The sequence below is a fragment of the Anguilla rostrata genome, chromosome 12 (genome assembly GCF_018555375.3).
Source record: "Anguilla rostrata isolate EN2019 chromosome 12, ASM1855537v3, whole genome shotgun sequence".
Classification (NCBI taxonomy): domain Eukaryota; kingdom Metazoa; phylum Chordata; class Actinopteri; order Anguilliformes; family Anguillidae; genus Anguilla; species Anguilla rostrata.
This window is the reverse complement of record NC_057944.1, coordinates 7,657,429-7,669,757: the sequence shown is the minus strand read 5'-3', so window position 1 is coordinate 7,669,757 and position 12,329 is coordinate 7,657,429. Positions and strand designations below refer to the sequence as shown.

At 48.2% G+C, this 12,329-nt stretch overlaps 1 protein-coding gene and 1 long non-coding RNA gene across 2 annotated transcripts; one reads left to right on the top strand and one right to left on the bottom strand.

Moving 5' to 3' along the window:
- The first annotated feature begins 2,759 nt into the window (after positions 1-2,759).
- LOC135236744 (uncharacterized) lies at positions 2,760-10,425 on the top strand. Its single transcript, XM_064303258.1, has 6 exons — positions 2,760-3,198; positions 3,452-3,519; positions 3,654-3,792; positions 4,676-4,879; positions 5,448-5,602; positions 10,054-10,425. The coding sequence occupies exons 1-6, from the start codon at positions 2,760-2,762 to the stop codon at positions 10,117-10,119; spliced, it is 1,071 nt and encodes a 356-aa protein (XP_064159328.1). The 3' UTR covers positions 10,120-10,425.
- A 269-nt stretch (positions 10,426-10,694) lies between these two features.
- Positions 10,695-12,025, bottom strand: LOC135236885 (uncharacterized). The gene is made up of 3 exons (XR_010324696.1): positions 11,822-12,025; positions 11,629-11,738; positions 10,695-10,993 (listed from the first exon to the last, which is right to left on the bottom strand). It is a non-coding gene; the product is annotated as an uncharacterized LOC135236885 (long non-coding RNA).
- Positions 12,026-12,329: the final 304 nt, after the last annotated feature.

Below are 12,329 nucleotides of genomic sequence, written 5' to 3'. Positions count from 1 at the left end.
TTTCACTGGCGTGGGTGTGTTCTTTTTTTATTGTGTACAATACACAAATCGGATTCACTGATGATGATTTCATGCATTTTGCATGTAGTTGTCGGGAAAACGGATTTGAGCCTGAGGGTTGCTGGTTCATGTCCCAGGTCGTGGCACAGCTGTATGCAGCCATATGGATGGAGGACAGCTATGTCATCAAGCAATTTGAGTATTTCAGGATTCGACCAATCATTTTTGTCTGTTAATCCATAGAGGGATTCCCTTGCGCAGCAAGCAAACACAGCATTGCCACTAGTTCTCAGATCGCCCTCTGAAATCCAGGCTTACGCCGGGCACCCACCGCACGCGTCGCGTATGCGTCGCGTAAACAGCAGGGCGAAGCAGCACGGCGCGACGCGTAGGGTGTCTCCACTGGTTCCGTTTGTGTCGCGCAAAGGCTTGCGTAAAAGCTATATATTCCTAGTAGCTCTCGCAGTCTGCAGTGGGCTTTTACATCGTGTATTTCACGTTTGTTCACGACTGTTGATTATGGGTTAAGTGAATACTTTGGTGAGAGACCTTTTTCAGTTTGTTAATTTGGTAATATTTCGTTAACTCGTAAATAGCCTACGTGAGAAAGTAAACGCTTTCAAGAAGTACCATAAACTTAAATCGCAACGTAGCCTGCATAACAATCAATCTCAAACTGTATTAATTTATTTGCTTGGTTAACAAGCGTGCCAATTTCATGAAGAATATGTAATGATCATAATAATAATAAATAATCCGTAAACAACCATTGGGAATTCCCGTGTTGTCTTGCCATTCACGTCAAAACATTTATAGGATCAGATTTAGTAAAATCAGCTAATCATGAAAAAGTCAGTAACAGTTTTAATCTTGAAGGGATATGAACACCACAACGCCATGAACACCGGAAGCTTTGAAGTACAAGTGCAATAAAGGCTTGCTTACAACTTCATTTATAAAATAGGTGCATTTTCATCGGCAAGACCACTAAATAATCTGATTTTTTTAAAGCTCTGTGGATTATCTGATTTTTATTAACAAGCCCTTTTTGAAAGCACGGCGAACGAAGACATCGGAGAAGTCAAATAGGCTGAGCAATGGTTGGTTAAAAACTATCTTCCAATACTCGAGCTAACAAACCGCTGCTCGGTGCATTCCCTTCTACGTCACTCAATAGCCTACGTCTTTCTGTGGTGTATTTTCAAATTTACCCCACCCCCTCCGCAAAATAAGACAGCGAAACTAAGTTTGCCTTTCCCCCAGGTTCCAGTTATTTATTTATTTTTACAAAACGAAAAGACTTTAGCTGCTTAAAAAATATCTGGGAGGTAACTAGGGACACACCCCCAGTAATATAAGAATGAAATATAAATCAGAGCATGTATACCTAGCATTTTAGAGCATATTTCTGTGTATAAACAGGCCAACGTGACGCGCGACAAGCCGAAAAAATAGAACAGAAGCGAAAAACTACGCTTCAGTTCGCTTGTGTCGCGCGAGCTTCGCAGCCGGTACGCGACGCGTTCGCATCTGGTGGAGACGACGTCGCCCGCTGCCGTTGTAATAACAGTACTTCAACTACGCTTCAGTTACGCGCGTAATACGCGCGTAGTGCGCTCGCGGCCGATACGCGTGCGGTGGGTGCCCGGCTTTATTGTGCTAATATTCGTTCATCTTTGTGTGAATCAGGCGTGCCCTGTATTGAGCCGCATCTGTGTATAAAAAACAGCCATTTTGGCTCAGAGTTTATGTCGGTAACTTGATTTCAATGCAGGACTCTGACAGCAGACTGCTGTGATTTCAGGTACTTGCAGCTGTTTGATGGGCCCTGAAACATTGCGGTCCCTTCGTTGATTCCCCCCTGAAAGTTTATTGTTGTGTTTCATAATGACGCTGAGCTGTCCTGTACAGCTGTGGTGTTCACTGGTCCTGGGTGGGCTGGTGTCTGCAGCAACTCAGGACTTTGTTCAAGCCGGATCATTACCCACCTTGTCCGGCTGTTTAGGGCTGTACAGGTTTAACCTCCAATGACCTGGCATACGATCTCAAGAACCATATACTCTACTGTGTTGAAACATCGAACTATGTTGGACATTCAATAAAAAAATATATATTATTTTTTTTTTAATTAATATTTTTGAGAATATCATGTTTTTGTCATCTGACAAACGTCAGATTTGAAAATACTTTCGCTTTTTTTCTGCCTCAGAGGTTAAACTGACACCAGCAAACCTTCTGGCTCTCCACGGTGTGACTGTCATTGCAGTCCAGCATGTGTTGCTGTATCTTCATTGTACCAAATTGAAAGCCTCCTTTCTGCCTCCACCCTGAATGATTTAACCCTTTGAAGAGTTAGGGGCGACATAGCTCAGTAGGTAAGACCGATTGTCTGGCAGTCGGAGGGTTGCAGGTTCAAACCCCGCCCTGGGCATGTCAAAGTGTCCTTGAGCAAGACCCCTAACTGCTCTGGCGAATGAGAGGCATCAATTGTAAAGCGCTTTGGGTAAAAGCGCTATATAAATGCAGTCCATTTACCAGAGTTGTTTTTATTATAATTTTTTTTCCAACATTCTAAGTGAAGTTGCTTTCAATTACCAGTGGTGATTGTGACATCAGCATTAGAATGTTCCGTTTACAACATTCTAATCACATATTTGTGACCTCACACCTTCAGAGGGTTAAGTGTTTGACCCAGGAAAAAGTACTGCCATGTGCTCCGTTCTGCAGGCAGCACTGTGCAAGCGAGCGGGGCAACAGTGATGCATGCTGGGAGGAGGAGGCATGGCGCCAAGGTCACCCAGAGAGGCGGAGACCCGGACGGAGTCGTCCCGAGCCGCGTGGAGGGAGAGGAAAGGGCGGAGCTTGGAGCCGGCCACGCCCTCGAAGAGGGCAGGGTGGGGCCGGGGGAGCGGGCCTCCGTCCTGTCCCGGCTCAGGGGTCGGAGGGGGTCGGGTGAGAAATCGGAGGTCCTGGTGAGGGGAGCACAGAGGGGATCTGTTCCAGAACGTTCCTCCCGCGGAGGCGGCGGGGGTGGGGAGCACGTGGTGGGGCGTGGTGCCAGCGCAGTGCGTGCCCCTGGGGTCAGCCCAGCGGAAGGGAGCAGCGCTGACCTGCAGTACCTGGACAGGCTGGCAGGGGGCAGTATTGAGCCTGTAGGGCAGGCCAAGTGTGACAGTCAGGAGGGCTCACAGGGACAAGGTAAGAGCTTGTGCCCAGGAAACCTACTGATCTCAGCTCAGTTACAGAACTATTATACTACTATAAAGAGGCAGTGCATTTCAGAAAAGTGTGTTAGAGGCTGGCATGCTTTCAAATCTAGAGTATTCTGTAGTTAGAACATTCTGTAACATTGTGTAATGCTAAATTATGGTCAGGCAGAGTTACTACAGTATTTTTATTTTTACTTTTTTTTAAAACTTGTTGGGAATTGTCTTTGTTTCCCATGGCTTAGGGGTCAGAGTTCAGCGGTCCAACCGAGGGAGGAGGAGGAGGAAAGGTAGAGCCCCTAAGAGGGGACAGGTAGGGGTTTGGGGTGATAAGGGGTTGCCTTGAGGTTCTTGCTATTTTTAGGGTGCTGCTCCGCCAAGAGCAAACAGATTTACAAACAGGGAGTCCCCAGAGAGGGACTGTAATCCTGTCTCTTCATTATGCAGAGAGGCGGAGACACGAGACACCGGGAGGCGGAGCCTCCGTGGGCGGGGCCTTTGTGGGCGGAGCCTCGATGGGCGGGGCCTTGTCAGGCAGGGCTGTATTGTGCAGAGTGTGGCTGGGAGCTGCTGCCCCAGGCTGAAGGTCAGACTCTACAGCAGGGTTACTCAAACCTACTGCTTTTCATTCTTCCCCTGTAATCAGGACCGATTTACACCTGGGACACCAGGTGAGTTAAAGGCATACTATGCAGGATTTTTTTTTTTGCCTTGCTTTGGTTCCCTGTTTACAATCAAATAAGTCTCTTCCTCCATCTTCACACCTGCCCACTCACCCTGAGTAGGCTCCCTGACGAGCCACAGACATGCAAATTCATTAGAAAACTACCAGTAAATTTCTCTCATCAATTATTTGGGACCACAAACATTGCAGTCAAAAACTGGACATTTGGCAACGCTAGCTGGATAGCTAGGGTTGTATCTGAGCAATTGCAGCGGCTAGCTAGCTAGCAGCAAACACTCCACTAGATCTAATCCCAAACTACAGGCTCTGTAGCCACACCCACCCCTCCCCAGGGAGAAAAGAGCACCACACCCAGAAGCATCCCAAACACGTTTTCGAGTAACAAGTACAGGTGAAGGTGCACAAATTCAGTGGAAGTGCACAAAGACAGAGATTGACTGCTTTATAGATATGCTTTAGCATGGTTATTTTAGGGTAAGAATTAAGGTTATTTTACGGTAAGGTAAGAATTCTGCGTAGTATGCCTTTAAATCTGGGCAATCAGTGCCGAGGTGGAGGCTGGGTGTAGTGAGGGTGGAGGCTGGGTGTAGTCAGGGTGTAGTTAGGGTGGAGGCTGGGTGTAGTCGGTGTAGTTAGGGTGGAGGCTGGGTGTAGTCAGGGTGGAGGCTGGGTGTAGTCAGGGTGTAGTTAGGGTGGAGGCTGGGTGTAGTCAGGGTGGAGGCTGGGTGTAGTCAGGGTGGAGGCTGGGTGTAGTCAGGGTGGCGTACCTGACGGTGTTTTTCAGGTGCGGTGCACAGCGCTGTGTGTGAGGGAGAGCTGGCCTCCCGGCTGAGGGGCGGGTGTCCCGGGACCAGCGCGGGCGCGCACCCCTGCTCCTGCACGTCTCTGCCCCAGGCCCTCCCCCGTGAGAGCGCCGCCCTGCTGGTGGTGGAGGGCGCTGCAGCGCTGCAGGCCTTGCGCTGCTCCACGCAGGCCCACAGGGAGTCAGGTGAGGGTCAGACAGACCGACGGACAGACGGAGGGTCTGCCTGAGGACTGAGCGACGGCCAATGTGCTGAGGAAACAGGGCTGTTTGTTTTTAACGGATAACAACCCACAACATCCCCTGTGGCTTTATGTCATCATTATGCTCCTTTTTTTTTTTTTTTTTAAATCCTAGCATTTCAGTCCTCCACTGTGTGAATGTAATAAAAGTCTTGTGTTCATTCAGCATGTGTGTGCAGGTATGAGCTGTACACGTGTATAGGTGTAGCACACAGCAGGGTGTACAGTGTGCGAGTTTCCGAAGGAACCAGCAGAAAAGTATCCCAGTTTCAAACTGAAAAAAGGGGAACTCCATCGCTTTCAGTCACCAGTAGTGATTGTGACATCAGCATTAGAATGTTCAGTTAAGAACATTCTATGTGACCTCACACCTTAAAAGCTTAAAAGAGGCTCAGGAAGTGGAACACTGTTGAGTGATTTCCCATGAGGCATGCAGAGAGGGCTTGCTGTTGGGTTCAGTACTGTGCTCTGCTGCTGGTGGCCCTGACCCCCCCCCCCTCCCCCCCACGCAGGTGTGGCGTCGGGGTCAACCCTGTACAACGCCGTGTGGAACCCGGAGCAGGGCTCGGTCAGCCGGCTGCTGCGGTGCAAAGCCTGCCCCGCCTCCGGCCCCCCCGTCGCCCTGGCTGTGGAGATACACTACCCCCGCGAGCCTGCCAGAGACCAGGTAACACCCCCCGTCCAACCCTGCCACAGACCAGGTAACACCCCCCCCAACCCTGCCACAGACCAGGTAACACCCCCCCCCCCAACCCTGCCACAGACCAGGTAACACCCCCCCCCAACCCTGCCACAGACCAGGTAACACCCTCACCCCTACCCCAAACCCTGCCACAGACCAGGTAACACCCTCCCCAACCCTGCCACAGACCAGGTAACACCCCCCAACCCTGCCACAGACCAGGTAACACCCTCCCCAACCCTGCCACAGACCAGGTAACACCCCCCAACCCTGCCACAGACCAGGTAACACCCCCCCCAACCCTGCCACAGACCAGGTAACACCCTCCCCAACCCTGCCACAAACCAGGTAACACCCTCCCCCCTACCCCAAACCCTGCCAGAGACCAGGGTTGAGGATGTTAGGGTTTGAGTTACGATTTGGGGTGTAAGTATTAGGACATTTGCAGGACGGTGTGCAGTTTAGGGTTAGTGTTAGGGTTGAGGGTTGAGGGTATGAGCAGGACGGTGTGCAGTTTAGGGTTAGGGTTGAGGGTATGAGCAGGAAGGTGTGCAGTTTAGGATTAGGGTTAGGGTTGAGGGTATGAGCGGTGTAGGTAGTCCTGGGCCTGTGTAAATAGCAGAAGTGCTGAGTCTCAGAGTGTGTAAACACACACACAGGGCTCTGAGTCTCAGAGTGTGTAAACACACACACAGGGCTCTGAGTCTCAGGCTGATTAATGTGGGGAGAGACGCCGGTTTGTTTTATCCAATGAGAGTGCTGACAGAGCGCCGCTTTAATGGGCCAGCAGGGACTGCTCTGTCTCACACACACACACACACACACACACACACACACATACACACACACACACACACTCATACACACACCCACACACACACACACACACTCTCATATACACACACACGCACACACACTCATACACACACACGCTCATACAAACACACACACTAATACACACACACACACTCACACACACACACGCACACACACACACACATGGGCATGCACACTGTTACGACCTGGTCTAGGATCAAATCGTAACAGGGTGAAGGATAAGGGAAATGGGAAAAGGGAAGCGTACTGCAAAGCAACCAGTAACTCCGGTCCCTATCTGCCTGTCCAAATCTAACTGAATGCTGGCTGGTCTTCGAAGGGTACTGGGCGCGGGGCGGCTTTAAATGCCGACAGTCAGCCAATAGCCAGTAGACGGAGTGTAGCACAGTGGGTAAGGAACTAGACTTGTAACCGAAAGGTCGCAGGTTCGATTCCCGGGTAGGACACTGCCGTTGTACCCTTGAGCAAGGTACTTAACCGAAATTGCTTCAGTATATATCCAGCTGTATAAATGGATGCAATGCTCAATGGTATGTAAAAGTTGTGTAAGTCGCTCTGGATAAGAGCGTCTGCTAAATGCCTGTAATGTACTGTAATGGAAGGATCTGTAGTCCAGCTGGGAACACACCAACTGACCGGAGCGCTGTCCAGCGAACAGAGGGCTAAACGAGAGAGGAGGTTGAGAACAAGCGAATGGCCAAACACAACATCCAATCAATGTGCGTGTGTGTGTGTGTGCGTGTTTGCGTGTGCTTCGCTTCAGTGATTGCATGTGTACATAATGAGCTGAGCATAGTCAGACCCTGTAATGTGTGCCGGTTGCCTGTAGATGGCAGTGTGCTCCACAGTACGCCGAGCAACTCTGCCCCATTGCCACGCCCCCCAGTGTCCCTCCCACACAGCAGGCAGCTGTCAGTCATGTCTGTGAAGAGCTTCCTGTAGATTCCTGCATACTCACAGCCCCGCTGTGCTGCTACAATAGTGATGTCATGCCATTCCGTGCCGGAAGGTTCCGCCCTGTGCCAATCGCTGTTCCTTTACCTGTAGGCTGATAGTCGAGTGGGCGCTGTGCTGCCGGTGCAATATTTGGGGCACCTCTGCCAGCTGAACCCAATCACACGCAACCCCACCCTCCGTGACCCCGTGTGGGGAAGCGTGCGCCGGTGTGCGTCAGGCGCTGGTTGTGACAGACTGACGGGTTGCTATTGGGCGGGGTGCGAGCGGAAGCGGGCGTTAGCCGCGCCCGCGCGCGGCGCATAGCCCTCATACCTGTCGCGCCAGCGCCCCGCGGAATGCGGGCTCCGCCGTCTCCATCGGCGACGGCTTCCTGTCCCCCCACGTCCAGGTGAGAAGATCGACACCTCTGACTCATATCAGACGTCTACACGTCCGTCCCTCTCTATCTGTCCATCTCCCTCTCTATCTGTCTGTCCATCTCTCTCTCTTTATCTGTCTGTCGCACACCGCGACACCCTTTTTCTGCACTGAAGAGTTGGAGACACCGGGAGATGCGAGAATCCGGAAATATTCCGGTCTTTAGTTAAGCAATTCAGAGAGAGAGGGAATCCGGTCCCTACAAAGCAAACAAAACAGCTTCGCCTATCACCCTCACGGGATCGGGGTAAAATAATAAAGCAACACAACAAACTGAGATAACAACGACAAAATAACGAAATGACAAAATACTTTCCAGCCTTTTCCGTGCTGGTACGTTCCTCTCTCTCTCTCTCTCTCTCTCGGCTTGCGTCTTCCTCGGTCACAGACCCCTACTGGGAAGAGAGCACACTTTAAATACCTGGATTAATTACTGACGCACTCCAGGTGCGTGTGCCTACTTTAACCAGTAGGCGCGGTCCTCAGACTGCCCCGAACCTCTCCCACAAACCGAGCCCTGCCACACTGTCCATCCCTCTCTCTCTATCTGTCCACCTCAGAAGAGATGCAGTGTAGCACAGTGGGTAAGGAACTGGGCTTGAAACCGAAAGGTCATAGGTTCGATTCCCGGGTAGGACACTGCCATTGTACCCTTCAGCAAGGTGCTTAACCTGCATTGCTTCAGTATGCATCCAGCTGTATGAATGGATACAATGTAAAATGCTATGTAAAAGTTGTGTAAGTCGCTCTGGATAAGAGCGTCTGCTAAATGCCTGTACATATATATATAGATGCTTGGGGAGGGTGGTGCTCTCTGTGTGGGTCTCTGATACAGCTGCACCCACTCTCCCCTCCCCTGAGTGCAGCTGAGATGGTGTCTGAGGTCGGAGATGTTGTGCACGTGTCCACTCAGATTTTTTTATTTTGGGCCTGTCTCAGATATAAAATGAATATTTTTTGTGATTTCATTATTTATAATATGTATGCATGATGATCTCCAATTATCCGAGTCAAAAGTATTCTTCTATGTATGGCTGAGAGCACCCTTAGGTAAAACCCTATAATCCCTTTTTCCCTGTGTTGCTTGTTCCTCCAGTCAGTTGGTATCAGAGATAATAAAACAGTCACAAGATCTTCCCTCAGAGGGTTGTACCTTATGGGGTGCCTGTTTGCAAAAAGTTGTACACCCTGAAACCCTTCTCAATTTTTTCACATTTCGCATCATCAAGTGTAAAACAATGCACCATAATTTTGAAATGTCACTTCTTTAAAAAACATTTAAAGGGAAATTGGTGCAAATAAGTGTAATAGCTTTTTCAAGAGTAATGTTTTTCATTAATACGTGACTTCAAAATGATATATATAAATATAAACATAAATGTTTAATGTATATGTTAAATATAACTAAAGGGACCAGGTGAAAGTTTGAATCTGTCTTTTTAAGAGGACAGGCTTATTAACGGGAGACTCTTGTCTGGAATATCTTGTCTGGCATAGAAGGAGATTGCGAGCGATCTGCCAGTAGTGTGGCTCTGTATGGATTGTAACTATGCAGGCTACGCGTGCCAGAGGCACGTCTGTGTCTGCCATGATAGATAGTGATCTGTATATCACACTTAGTGGCTGATCACTTGCAGAACTTTTATAAATATCTGTTAGTGCAGAGGAGCGGGTGAAACATTATTTTGGAGTCAGATAAGCGAGATAAATTATTTCCGTTCCAGTAGCTCCGGGTAAGGCTACACAAGTTCATTCACCTCTCAGATACTTCTGCTGTTTGGTGCATTTGAGGAGTTTATTACACTGCCAATGGAGGCCTCCATTTCTTTCAAAGCTTCATTATAATGTTGCTTTTTTTCTTCTTTCCTTTTTTTAACATTTTGCACAATACTGATACTGATAATTATTTTCGATAAAGTCGTTTATTTCAGAAGGACTGATTGCAGAAGTGCACTGTTTTCAGCCCGTTTGTGTGTCACTTTTAATTTAGCTCACGGGTCTCTGTTTGTGTTTGAGATCTTTTCACAACCACATGAATTTGGCAGCGGTCTGATGATAGTAACTGCATTGAACAGTGAATGCACTGATGGAGGAGGGGTCCATGTCAATAATTACTCTCTCTTTCTTTCTCTCTCTCTTTTTCTCTCTCTTTCTCTCTCTCTGTCTCTCTCTCTCCCTCCCTCACTCTCTCTCTCTCTCTGTCTCTCTCATTATTCTTGTTTCAGATTTGGCTGGCCCCGTCTGCTGTCCGGTTCTGTGCCAAGATGTGGACCCTGGGCCTGGTTCAGTAGAGGTCGCACCCCCCCTTCCCCCCCAGGCATGAATGCTTCGCCCCCAACAACAGCAGGACAATGAGAAAGAAGCACTCCTCCCACCCAGCCTGACTGCGTGGGAATCACAGCGCTCTCTGATTGTCAGATACCTGCGTAATGCAGTTTTCCTGGTGTCGTAGCTGCTGGTGATATCTATAACGCGTGTCACAGGCATGTGGGGTGCATGCGGCATCACGCACCTGGTTGTGTTGCTGCATACTTGCATGTACAGTACAGTGTGTGGGCGTGTGTTTGTGTACATACAATAAATCACTTCAAAATTAAATTAAAGCGTCTTTGAGTTCATGAAAAGTGCTATATAAAATAAATGTATTATTATTATTATTAAAATGGTTTTCATTCATGCGAGTCCAGCGTGGTGTGGGTGTGGGTGTGGGTTATTAGCAGCTGAGTGCAGGTCTGGCTGTGGTGATGATAGAACTGGAAATGCCCAGGGGGAGACTCAGTGGGGCTTGAATGAATCCTACTTTTGAGGAGCCAGGTGGATGCAGGGCGCTGGATGGTGGCATGTTTGCCACCATCCAGCAGGTGGAGGGGCAGCGCTAGCTGTCCATCCAGAGTGTCCCCATGGCGATGAGACCCACATGGTGCTGGTCAGGGGTGTCCCATGCTGCCTTGGGGCTCTGGGTACGGATGTCAGGGGGGCAGATGGGGCTTACAGTGGGAGACGCAGGGATTTGGGAGGGGCAGTATGCAGCTGGGTAATGTGACCCAGGACCAGGTGAGGAGGAGGAGGAGGAAGATGATGTGTGTCCCGGGCCTTTCTGTGCAGCGGGGGGGTTGTAGGCTGGCAGATCAGGGGGTGGGGGCAGTGGGCGGGGTCACCATGGAGCTGGGGGGGGGTTGGGAAGTGGGCGGGGTAGGGCGGTAAGGATTCATTTAAATGATTTGTACAAAAGATTCATTAAAAAATTAATTCAAAAGATTTGTTCAAAAAGAGTCATTCAAAAGTTTAGTTTAAATGATTTGGTAAAAAGATTTGTTAAAAAGATTAGTTCATAAGAGTCAATCAAAAAGAGATGTTCAAAAGATATGTTGAAAAGATCTGTTTAAAGGATTTGTTTATCTGTGCAATCTCAAATCCTCTATGTTTGATGCTTGAATTAACTCTTTTGGCGAGTAACATAATTATGTTTTTTATTATAGGATATTCGTCATCCAAATCGCCCAAGATTATATTGTAAAGGTCCAAATTATGCATGTCCTGAATATATGATAGCCAGTTCTGTATCTCCATCCAAAAGGATGCTATGACAGGACAGTAACAAAACAAATGCATCGATGATTCAACCTCCTCTTTGCAGATTCTACATAGGTCATATCTTTAATATTTTTCTAGTAGGTAGAAATTAATATAGTAATTTGTACTGAAAAAATCTTGTAAATTTATCTAGTCTTGTTTTATATATTAAATTAAAAACACAAAAGCTACCAATATAAAAACATGAATAAAACAGTCTACGTTACCGGATGGCTCTCAATGGCTGTATGCGGTATGGGTAACCAACGATGGCCACGCCGTCTCCAACCGTGGCTGCACAACCTGCACAGTCCTAACACACGGGACCGGCGCAAACCTACGATGCGACAAACGTTCTATAACATACATCGTATCACTCAACTTGAATCAGCAAAAAAAAAAAACAAGAAACAGGCTTACCATTTATTAACTCTGCAAGCAAACCTTCCACTCCACAACACTTTAACCGTCCGGTGTAGGATTGTGAGGACCCAAAGGTTGACGGCTTGCAGCCTGCCTGTTTAGGAAGTGCTTATCTGCATTTTATCGCTCATGAGATGTACTTGCAGTATTGGTTCATTTCAACAAACCGTCCCAAACTGCAATACCCCTACATAACCAGTAGGAAAAGATAAGATCATTTCCACGTCAAAGTAAGGTTTTATAAGTAACTACTTATACGTGGTTTTCTGCGTAAGTCATACTTAAGATCAAAATTGATCGCAAGTCCGTTTTATAAATGAGGCCCTGCTGACTCCACTGTGCTGAATGTCTGATAGGAATGTCTTTTCACCGTTACTTATTTCACCAGATTTCAGCAGCAAAAGATTGGCCTGAAAATAACTCCAGTCTCTGTCGTTTAGCCCAATGCTTTTAATATTATAATGATATGGAATATGAAGCACAGACCCTAGGCTGTATAGTGACA